The sequence below is a fragment of the Balaenoptera musculus genome, chromosome 1 (genome assembly GCF_009873245.2).
Source record: "Balaenoptera musculus isolate JJ_BM4_2016_0621 chromosome 1, mBalMus1.pri.v3, whole genome shotgun sequence".
NCBI classification, from domain to species: domain Eukaryota; kingdom Metazoa; phylum Chordata; class Mammalia; order Artiodactyla; family Balaenopteridae; genus Balaenoptera; species Balaenoptera musculus.
This window is the reverse complement of record NC_045785.1, coordinates 141,987,261-141,999,450: the sequence shown is the minus strand read 5'-3', so window position 1 is coordinate 141,999,450 and position 12,190 is coordinate 141,987,261. Positions and strand designations below refer to the sequence as shown.

The 12,190-nt window shown below is 37.0% G+C and overlaps 1 protein-coding gene across 2 annotated transcripts in view; it reads right to left on the bottom strand.

Moving 5' to 3' along the window:
* Positions 1 to 889: 889 nt before the first annotated feature.
* The window catches only part of PLA2G4A (phospholipase A2 group IVA), a 157,064-nt gene continuing 145,763 nt past the window's right edge, over positions 890 to 12,190 (bottom strand). Inside the window, exons 17-18 of one of the 2 annotated variants that reach the window (XM_036834124.1) lie at positions 11,529 to 11,686; positions 890 to 1,503 (exon numbers count right to left, since the gene is read on the bottom strand). In XM_036834124.1, the coding sequence (XP_036690019.1) occupies positions 1,372 to 1,503; positions 11,529 to 11,686 (290 nt within the window). In that variant the 3' untranslated portion in view covers positions 890 to 1,371. The remainder of the gene's footprint in view (positions 1,504 to 11,528; positions 11,687 to 12,190) is intronic. The other variant, XM_036834131.1, reaches the window with a different exon arrangement.

Genomic DNA, 12,190 nt, shown 5'->3' with positions numbered 1-12,190 from the left:
CTTCCCTTAAATATTCACAGGTCCTGCCCTCTCAGCTCCTTCACATCTTTAATCTGATGTAACTTTCTCATTGTGATCTTCCCCAGGGCCCCATTTAAAATGATACACCCCCAATATTTTCCATCTCCTTCTTTCCCTTCTTTAATTTTCTCCTTAGGACTTATTGTTAACATTCTAGAAACTTATTTGTATTGTTTATTGTTGGTCACCTCCACTAGAATGTAAGGTCCTTGAAGGCAGGCAATTTTGTCAGTTTTGTCCAATGCTGTATCCCCAGACCCTACAACATGCCTGGTGGCCTGTAGTGCATTGGCTGTGTGCATTAATCAACCAATGAAAGAATGAACTTTCAAGTGTTCCCCTCCTGTTACATTTTTTGTCTTTCTTCACAAGTAGAAATGTTAAATGAAATGTGAGATGAAAAAAGAGACATGAACAAAGGCATTAAAGAAAGGTAGACTCAAAGAAAGAAGAATGAGGAAGCCCTTATATACGGAACACTAACTCTGAACCTTAGCAGTTCAACGGTAGCAAACCACAGTCATGCAATACAGATTGTCCCTAAGACAAGCCTTGCAGATACAGCCCTTGTCACTCTTCTGGATTCTTCTCTGAGGTCAACTGCTCTCTGTTGGACAAACAGGGTAATATCAGCAAGTAAACTAGAAGGGGTTAAATTTTTTTTCTACACTTTGAATAAATGTATGCCATTTGCTCAACAAATTATACATACTTTCTAAGAAAAATCACCATGATTGAAAATGACGTTTCACATTTGAGTTTAGGTCTAACAACTTTTGCGTTTGAAAGCCATGAATCTGAGCATCTGTCATAGCAATGGTGCAATATTTCATTAAAGATAACAAACAAAAACTCAGTTACCTCTTGCTCATTTGTATATAGATGTATTTATTTCATATATGTATCTATGCATATATAAATAAAAAATAGTGTTGTCTCATGGCACAAATAAATCCAGTCAGTGACTTACATTCACACACAATACAAAGAATTACATATTGAGACTAAACTGTTAAATAGTCTAAAAAAGAAACCACATTTTTAAAAAGGGAACACATAAGATAGTTGGTGAGGAATGTCTAAAAATACAGCATATGTCCCTACATTTGCATCAGGAAATTCATACTGATAGAAAATGTAGCTAAGTATATTTTTACGCAATTGACATCATCTGTCAATCTAACAAACACTTAAGGGTATTATTCTCATGCAGCTAAATAACTGCAACTTTGAGTATTAACCAGTCTCTTGAGACCAGTGCTAATATCTGTCCTGTGCTTTTAAATCCAGTTGTCATGGAATTTCAGACTGCCTCCGCATCAGAAATTGCTACGCTTTCCAGTACACAAACTATGCTGTGGGTTTGCTTAGAAACTCCTTGTTGAAGAATCTTCTTGCCTCAACACTACTGAGGGAAACAGAGCAACGAGATGGATTCTGTCTTCTATATTCAATGCTTTCAACTATGGCATTCTTTATTACCTGCGAATAGAAGCAAAAGATGTATAATTAGTGCTGTTCTGAACTCATTGAAACATTTGTTTGGTCAAAAAATATATATATAATTAATCTTTTTATTATAGTATTCTCTTTGAAATAGAAAGAGAAATCTCTGAGTCATTCGTGTATATATTTATTTATTTTATTTTATTTTATTATTTATTTATTTATCTATTTGGTTGCATCAGGTCTTAGTTGTGGCTCGTGGGCTCCTTAGTTGCAGCTCACTGGCTCCTTAGTTGTGGCATGTGAACTCTTAATTGCGGCATGCATGTGGGATCTAGTTCCCGGACCAGTGATCAAACCCAGGACCCCTGCATTGGGAGCAAGGAGTCTTAGCCACTGCACCACTAGGGAAGTCCCGCATGTATATATTTAAATTCAACATCTCTATTACACTTAAAAAAATTTTTTTTTAATTGATGTATAGTTGACTTACAATGTTGTGTTAGTTTCAGGTGTACAGCAAAGTGATTCAGTTATATATATATATTCCTTTTTTTCAGTTATCTACCTATCTATCATCTATCTATCTATTCTTTTTCAGTTTCTTTTCCATTATAGGTTATTAGAAGATATTGAATATAGTTCCCTGTGCTATACAGTATGTCCTTGTTGTATATCCATTTTATATACAGTAGTGTGTATCTGCTAATCCCAAACTCCTAATTTATCCCCCCTCTTCCCCTTTGGTAACCATAAGTTTGTCTTCTATGTCTGTGAGTCTATTTCTGCCTTGTAAATAATTTCATTTGTACTACGTTTTTAGATTCCACATATAAGTGATACCATATGATGTTTGTCTTTCTCTGTGCACATTACACTCTTGTTCAGTTCATAACCAGATACTATTCCTTCCCCCAGCAGAGAAAGAACTATTGTGGGAGTGTTTCAGATTTTTTTTAAAATTTATTTTTATTTATTTATTTTTGGCTGTGTTGAGTTTTCGTTGCTGTGCGCGGCTTTCTCTAGTTGCGGTGAGCGGAGGCTACTCTTCCTTGCGGTGCATGGGTTTCTCATTGTGGTGGCATCTCTTGTTGTGAAGCACAGGCTCTAGGCGCACAGGCTTCAGTAGTTGTGGCATGTGGGCTCAGTAGTTGTGGCTCGCGGGCTCTAGAGCACAGGCTCAGTAGTTGTGGTGCACAGGCTTAGTTGCTCCGTGGCATGCGGAATCTTCCCAGACCAAGGCTCGAACCCGTGTCCCCTGTGTTGGCAGGCGGATTCTTAATCACTGTGCCACCAGGGAAGCCCCTGTTTCAGATTTTTTGCTGTTAAAATAGGGAATAAAATGTGTGTAACATGGTAAATTTATCTTCGTTCTGTCCTTCATGGGGAAGGTAGTAAGAGGGAAGAAATAAGTAATTACTAAATCTAGAATTTATGTCCTTTATAGTTAGTAGATAAGCAGAAATGAGAGACCACAAGGAAGTACAAGACTTTCCCTAATCCTAATGAGAAAAGAAATTGCTGGAGAATTGCCCTGCTTCCTCAGTGAAACAAATACAGTTATAAAACATGGATATCCTCTATCTAGGAAACACCACGCTTTGTGATTTTATTGATGATGGCTATTCTTTATTCAGAATAATCTTTGCATATACCCAAATTAATGGTGAATACAACCTCTAAGAATTGCTATTGTAATTATCATATACTTTTTTGGTATGATGTTAACCTAGTTAGGAACTTTTGGAATGAAGAGAAAATCTGGAATTTGGTTGAAGCAGTTATTGCAGAGCAATGGGAATGGGCTTTTGGAAAAGAGGCCTGGATAGTAACCTTGGCTCTGCTGCTGTTTTTGAACCCTGACAAAATCAGGAAGACTCCATTCCCAGGACAGGACTATACAATTTCATCGGTTTTTTTTTTTAATTAATTTTTATTGGAGTATAGTTGCTTTACAATGTTGTGTTAGTTTCTGCTGTACAGCAAGGTGAATCAGTTACACGTATACATATATCCACTAATGAGATAGAAGTTTCAGGGCCAGAGGCAAGTCACATCGATATGCCACGATTCACTTTATTCCCTTCCCCAGGGATTGTGAGGCCATGTTAAGGTATTATACACATGCTTTTCAGCCCACTGCCACGAGCAGGAATACTTGGCAAGTCTGAGAAGTTTAGAACACCATGGCCCCTCCCACCCAGAGCTGGTGTGGCCCTCTTGACCTTGGAGATGTGTACACAGTAGGGTTTTCCCATTTCACATCCAATCTAACTCGGCAAGCTGGGTTCAGTACCTGGAGGCGAGAAATGTTTGACTTGGGTGACACTAACATGCAGTTAATATTCTGTGACTTTATGTAAGGCCCAATGGGCAGGGCCCTCTATTCTCTAATGCTAACTTTAAACAAACTGTCATATTCTAGAAAGAGGGACTTATCACAGGAATGTGACACCTTTGTTTGCTTTATGATTTTTAATTTTATATATATTTTCCCCAGAAGACAATTATATATATATTATAACTATATATATATAATTGTCTTCTGGGGAAAATATAAAATACACATATTTATTTTAAATAAATATATAAATACTTATATATCTATATTATAAATATATAATTATATTATATATAACATTATGTAAATATAAAATTATATATATAATTATATATATATAATGGTCTTCTGGGAAAAATGGGCTCAAATGTTACTGAGTCTTTTAAGCAAAGCAGATATTCGCTGACCCCATCTTCCCATGAGTAAGGGAAACATAATTCTATGGAGACAGAAGAGGGGGCTTCAAGCCTATGAAGCACACCTTGATACAGGGCCTCCAGGCACAGTCACTTCTTGACTGTGTGAGATCAAGGGGAATTAACTTATATCCTTAAGCCTGTTTCCTCTTCTTTAAAATGGAAATAATAATACTAATCTTGGCTTTTGTGGGAACTGGAGATCATTTATATAAAGCACTTTGCACAATGCCTGGCACATAGGAAACATTCCACAACTAGCATCTATTTATTGTTGGTATTTTTAAACTGACCACATGTGAGGAAATTTAGGAGCTTAAAATTAGATGTGAGGCTGTAAAGCTTACTAGAAACAAAGGCACCATGTATAGCCAATAGCGGGCTTATTATATGGTAAAATTCAGCAAATCAATTCTGCTATCAAATGTGTCCTACTACATCTTCTTTTAATAATCTCCCTGTCTTTCTAGAGACCATGTCAGCAAGTTTTTGGTTGGTTTTTCCTTCTGAAAGGAGCACCAAAGCAACATTTGACACACCAACCCTCATTGCAGAGAAGTACCCAAGTAAAACTAAAAATCATTTCTTTACTTTCCAAACACCCAAAAAGCTTTAAAATATATTAAAAAACAAAACAACAACAAAAAAACTACAGGGGACATTGTACTAATCATGACTGTTGTCAACTCCTTTACAATGAATTCATGAGCACAAAAAGATCAACAATATCAATATTATGAACTAGTGGGTTTATCATAGTTGGCCCTTGGAAGGTGTTTTTAGTAAACAGGCCATTCTTTTAAAGGAAAATGGATATTCACATTTATAACTGAAAAACCCAAATAATATGCAATTAGAATGTGCATTTCGAACCACTAGGTGGCACATTAACACTATGAAACCATTAACCAGGTTTTTCAGATTACCCGTTTGTTGTGATGTGTAACAGCGGTCCCCAACCTTCTTGGCACCAGGGACCGGTTTCATGGAAGACGATTTTTCCTCAGACCTGGCAGGGGGGTGAGGGGGGATGGTTTCGGGATGATTCAAGTGCATTACATTTATTGTGCGCTTTATTTCTATTACTATTACACTGTACCATATAATGAAATAATTATGCAACTCACCATAATGCAAAATCAGTGGGAGCCCTGAGCTTGTTTTTCCACAACTAGATGGTCCCATCTGGGAGTGATGGGAGGCAGTGACACCCAAAGTGTGTTGCTTATGTCCAGTCTACTCCGTACGATGCAGCTGAATTGTCACTCGCTACTCACTGATAGGGTTTTGATATGAGTCTGCAAGCAACTGATTTATTATGGTCTCTGTGCAGTCAAACCTCTCTGCTAATGATAATCTGTATTTGCAGCCGCTCCCCAGCGTTAGCATCAACGCCTCAGCTCCACCTCAGATCATCAGGCATTAGATTCTCATAAGGAACCTAGATCCCTCGCATGCGCAGTTCACAGTAGGGTTCACGCTCCTATGAGAATCTAATGGCGCTGCTGATCCGACAGGAGGCGGAGCTCAGGCGGCGATGCAAGCGATGGGGAGCGGCTGTAAATACAGATGAAGCTTCGCTCGCTCACCCGCCGCTCACCTCCTGCTGTGTGGCCCGGTTCCTAACAGGCACTGGTCCTGGCCCGGGGGTTGGGGACCCCTGATGTATAATCCTGTGATGTAAACAGAAGTGGCTGAGCTCAGCATTACATCAGTTGCTAAATTCAAACCTTTCGGCATGACACAGGGTACAATAGGATGTGTTCGAAAAGGCGATATGTTATATTTGAGTCTTCCTATTTTTTAAAATTATACTAGGAGCAATCGTCAATAGTATTGACATCTAATTTCCTCTTTCATTCCCCTCAAAAGTCATTGAGATACCAAATCCTTCCCGTCGGTTTTATCCTCGCAGGGGTCCTTATATCTCAACCCTCTTCATCCCCACCACCTATCCCCAAATAAGACTGGTGTCATCTTTCACTTGTGCCATTTAATAGTCTCCCAATTTGCCAGATCCTTTAAATATTTGGCAGTAAAGGCATAAAGAAAAAAAAGAAAACATGAAAAATGTAATCTTTCCCCAAAAGGAACAAATTTAGAGATGTGAGATTGGAAGCACTCCACAAATAAGTATTGGATTTGCACAACAGAAAATTTAAAATGAGCCTTAAAAGAAAGTTACAGTATATTTTGAGAGAGAAATAAAAATTATAAATATAGCAGAATGCAAGAAGATATTCTGGAGTAAATTACTGTGGATTTACTGGCTAATGCCTGCTTCCTAATAAAAACTAAAGTGTCATGAAAGTAGGGGCCTTAAGTAGTCTTGTCATTTTTTATCCCAGCACTTAGAACACGGAAGGGGAAGAATAAAAATCTGTGAAATTAATGACTGCCCAGAAGGTGCTCAGTGGAGGTCAGTTAAACAGGATAAGGCTCAACTCATGGAGACAATGAGATTTGAGTTGAGTTGAAGGACAAGCAGGATTTGATAAGTGGAGTGGAAAGACCGGGCATTCTCAGTAAAAGGATAATCTCATAAAGAGGCTGAAGATGGAAGGTCATGGCATGTACAGGAAACATCTGGGAAGTGGTTTGGCTGGAAAGGAAGCTGTGTTTGGGGTATACTAGGAAATAAGGCTTCTTGAAAGATAGATGGTTCAAAAGGGAGGAAAGAGTGAGAAAAAACCTTTGGCCCCATCTCAGCTCCTCAACATAACAGTGTGACTTCCAGCAATCAGCCTACCTAATCCATGATTCGGTTTCCTCACGTAGAAATAAAAAATACCTACCTCATAGGCCAGTTGTGAATGCTGAATATTTGAAAAGGAAATGTCTGGCTTATATTAAGCACTCAAAAGTTTTCCTTGTTCTTTAGGTTTTGTGCATTGTTGTATCCTTAGTTCCTAAGGATACAACACAGTAGATACTCAATAAATATGTATTGAATTAATAAATAAATAAGATACAAAAAGATTATAGGTAGCATTAAAGGTAAATGAATTTGGGCCTGATATAGAAGGCCATGATAACCAACAAGGACATACTGTATAGCACAGGGAACTATACTCAATATTTTGTAATAACCTAAAAGGGAAAAAAAACCTGAAAGGGAACATATATAGAGATATAGATATAGATATAGATATCCATATAGGTATAACTGAATCACTGTGCTATACACGTGAAACTAACACAGTATTGTAAATCAGCTATACTTCAATTAAAATGAAAAAGAAATGCCTAGAGATATCACATAAAAAGATAAGGCTATGATACATAATAAGCTTCTAAATTATTTTGTAAAAGATAAAAACTTTAACTTGTACCTAGACACTCTTAACATGATGATGAAATATCAGTAAATGAAGAAGTAAATACCAGTACTTCTGGATATACACTTTTCCTCACTTTAATTAACACTTAATATTTAACACTTTACAGGATCACTGGAGAAAGAACTTTAAAAGCTCATGATTATGCAGCGTTGGCATATGCTGTCACCGTCTTTAGAATATGCCAACAGAATGAATAAATTGAATGAGTGAGACTGCATAACAGTACATTTTCCTGTGATAACTGGTCCTGGAAAAGAGACCTCAGAAAGTGTATTTCCTCTAGATCGAGGTGGTAGTTTATGGGTACAGCATGTAGTCACACTTCCTGGCCAGGCATACATTGCCTGGAGATTCTCCACAGTCAGGCATCTGCCTCCCACCAGCAGGCCCTGTATCCTGACACTCACCACTCGTTCCTCCTATTACATTAAACTCTTCAACAGTTTCAGCCAGTAAGTCGATGACATTTTTTAAACGATTTATGAAAATTTTGTTGCATATTTATTTTAGATGCCGGGCATTGTGATCAGTACCTCTGGAGGGTACAAGGTAAATAAGGCAAGTCATTGCTTTTCAAAGGGTTTAAATTTATAATTAAAAGCAGAAGAAAAATATGGACACGGATAATAATTATTATCATTAACATATTACCTGTTTCAATAGAGTGTCTCATACACGCCAAGCTCTTAAATTATATTCTTTTACTTAATCCTCATCCCAATCCTATAAAAATCTGTATCATTGTTTCCTTTTACAAATGAGGAAAGTAAAATTTGGAAAGGTTAATCAACATGCCCAACGTCACCCAGTGAAGAGGCACAAGCAAAAATCTGAGTACCCAATTTGGTTTAACTCGAAAGCCTCTGCATTTTGCACATACCACATGTCTACCAGTGTAAGTCACTATATATTAGGTTTCTTAAAATAAAAAAAAAAAAAGACAAAAAAAAAAACATGAAATGCTGCCATTGTAAAAAGCACTTGGGCAACGTTCAGTGAAAAGGAATTTGGGAGGACTGAGTAAGTGCAGAAACCCGACACTAATGAGAAACTCAGCCTGCTGTCATGAAGTGAGCAGAAACAGGACAGAAGTTCTCCAAAGATGAACTGGAATTTAGCTTCAGCAAAGCAGGGTTGCTAGAATCTCTGGGGAAAATGAAGCAACAGAAGCACAGCAACAGAGCTGTCAGAGACAGGTTGACATTTTCAGAGTAAAGATTTAAGTCAGAATGTGAATTGAAGATGAAAATTTGCCTTAAGTCACGGTGGTGGTGGCCACAAAGTTGAAAACTGCCTCCATGGGATTGGCGGTCAGATGTCTTTGCATCAGAAGAGTTTATATACACAGTGTCCACAATTGGTGAACAACTCTGACAGTCTGTGGCAAGTAAACATGTGTTGTGTTGCTGCAGCGTGAATACGTCACCTACTCTCGTCAAATCGTGTGAGAATGAGTGATTTGGCTCATGATTGAGCCTCGTGACCCAGCATCCTACCTCAGAGTTTGGCTGTTCTTTATTTATCATCACTTACCAAGAAGCTTTGTTTCTGATAAAATGTGTTTTCCTGGTTAAAAGCAGGGAGGGGGAGTCATCAAGGGAGAGATAACTGAAGTCTTACCTGGGTATGAGGCACACACACGCACACATATACACAACCAAGAATCACTTGAACAGAAGTATCAATGGTCATACAATTTAAGAGGAAGCCTACATTCGTTCATTCAAAAAATATATGTATTTACTGCCTAGGCTGCCATTACCTATATTGACTTGTCTATATTCTTAATTCTGGGCATTTGCAAAGGTCTTGAGGTGTATCCATCGCGGTACGGGATATAGACACACATAGTTATGGTTCCCATGTATTAAGCAGCTTCTGTTTGCAGGGCACTGTTCATACATCACCTGATTCAAGATTCACTACTGCCACTATGAGAGGTGCTGTGACACCTGTTTCAGAGGTGAGGAAACTGAGGCTCAAAAAGTTTAAGTAGCTTATTCAAACTCACACAAATAGCCCATCTAAGAGCTAAACATGATATAAAATCTATGACCTTGCTTCTACTTACTGTGTCAGAAAACTTCTTAGGAGCAATTAAAACCTGGTTAATTAAGCGGCTTGTGAAAAATCTATATCTGATGAGCTCAGGACAGTTATTTTGGAATTCAGTCTGGTTTTGTTCAGGCTTTAACTGTTTCATCTATGTGTCAAACAAATTACTTTGAAGAATGTTTGTAAAATATATAAATAGAACTATGTCATTCTTTACAGACAATAGCTTACAAGGTTTTACATAAACCAAAACTGAAAACAATGAGAGAAATGTAGTTGTGTAAGTTACATATATATATAGACACACATGTATATATACATGTATGTCTATATACAGATATACTTTTGTGTATGTGTCCTTTTATTTTCCCAAGTCCAGTAGGGTATTTATATATTCCTATAAGCTATTTTTTTTTTCCATTTGAGGACAACTGATCAAGTTTAATACATTTCATCCCAAGGAGTACAAAATATAATTTTGAGTTTATTGGCTTCATACTGGAAATATAGGATTACTCCTGTATTAACCCTTAGTTCATTTCTGTTTTAACAGCATGAGGTTTCATAAAACACAACTCCATTTTGAGAATGTCTGTTTGTTCCCTATGAATCATAGATTAAAATGCTGATTTTCTCTTAATATTATTTAAATTTTCACCATCACCACAGAAACAATGTAGCATATGGATTTCAGATTTTCACTGAATAATATAAAAGAGAAAAAAGAGGAATAATCTATTTAGACAATGCTATATGCTATAAATGTTGCTAAGCGTGTTTTACTTGAATTATCACATATTCACAAATGAAGGCTGACAAGAAACACTTTAGAGTTGCAGAAACTGAAGGTTATTGGGAAAAATTTTATATGCTTACAAAAATTAAAGACATTGATTAATAAACGTATTATGGTGTAACTGTTATAGCTGCACACAATTGATCATTACTAGTTTCAGACCAAACTAAACAAACAAGCAAACTAGATGTGCCAGTATTCTATTAGATCACAAAATGTAATTAAGTCTCATATACACGGAAGACTCATTCGCATGGTACATTCTTTTACTCCATTCATACAGTCTCCAAAAAGACTGACAAATCAGGCATGATACCTTTCCCTCTCCATTTGATTTCTTTCTTTCTTTTTCTTTTATTCTTTTTTTCTAATGTGCAAAATCCGATTAGGCCAATGAACTTGGGCTTTTACCACTGATAACCATTTGTCAGACACTATGATGTGGAACCGCAAGCCAACATGATTCCAATTACACAATAGTGGTCCTAAGTGGTGAGTTAGCAGCTAAAGAATTTTACACAGAGACAGAATCTTAGCAGCAGATAAACTAGTGATAGGAATAATACTGAAGAGAATGACTTGTTTCTAATATTTCTGAAGCAAAGCATACTTGATATCTCCAGGGCTAAAAATGGAGAGACTGCTACTTTGAGAGCCATTTCCAAGATCCACAAAAATAAAGACATTTAAAAGCATGAGTGTATCCATTAAAATTCATGCTATTTTTGCAGATTAACTACACTTCTGGTTACACTCACTTTCTCACTCTTATATTTCCATTTTATCACTTTTCTTCCTAATTAAAATTTATTTTTTCATATGATAAATACACTAGATACTTTGGGAAAGAAGCTGAGGATAACTATCCTTCAATCAAATAATATTACAAAATGTGGGCTCTGTCAATTTGGAGGCATTTGTTTTCTTATTTGTGAATGTTATGGGGTTCTTCTGGAGATTAATAGAATAATTCATGAGAAATAAAATGGTACAGTTTGGGTGGTGTCGTTCATAAACCTAATTTTTATTTTTAATTAATTAAAATGAGGTATTGCTATGTTCATGTTATATGGAAGTATTTGACATTGTCAATGATTGTAGGAGATACTTACATTGATATTGTTCAGGGTATTGAAGTACATCAGATCATGCAGCCTTTTGAATGCTTGATTTGGGTATTGAAAGTTGAAGGTTGAAAACGGTGATTCAGGGTCATCAAAAATATCAAAATCAGCTATTTCTTTCTCTTCCTGAGTTTCTCTTGGAACACCTAATATAAGAGTCTCAAATGGTGTTATTTTGAAAACCACAAATTATCTCTAAAATCCAGGGCATAAAACATACAAATAGCCATAAACACAACATTGGTAGCCCCTTCAGGGGTCATATAATCCTTAGTATACACTATTAGGCCTCTGCCTATATTTCCTGGACTTGACCATTTTCGTATGTTCTGACTGGGCAACTTCCAATTGCCAATATCAGCATCTCTGTGCCTAAGAGCTTTCTACTCCTCCCTGTAACTGTTCAAGGCTGCTTTGCTCACTAGCATTAGGCTGGAAATTCCAGTAAACAATACTCTGTCCCAGGAAGCAGTCAACCAAAGACTCTATGGTGTTGGTATATAAGTTCCCCAGTTCCCTTGCCGCTTGCTGTGTAAGTGGGAAGGATGATTCCAGACCATAGGTTCTATTTCATTTCCTAGAGTTTCCCAGCAGGATCAGGTTCTCCTAGTGGGCAGCAGCTTACTAACACATCTTTTGTTGTCTGCCTT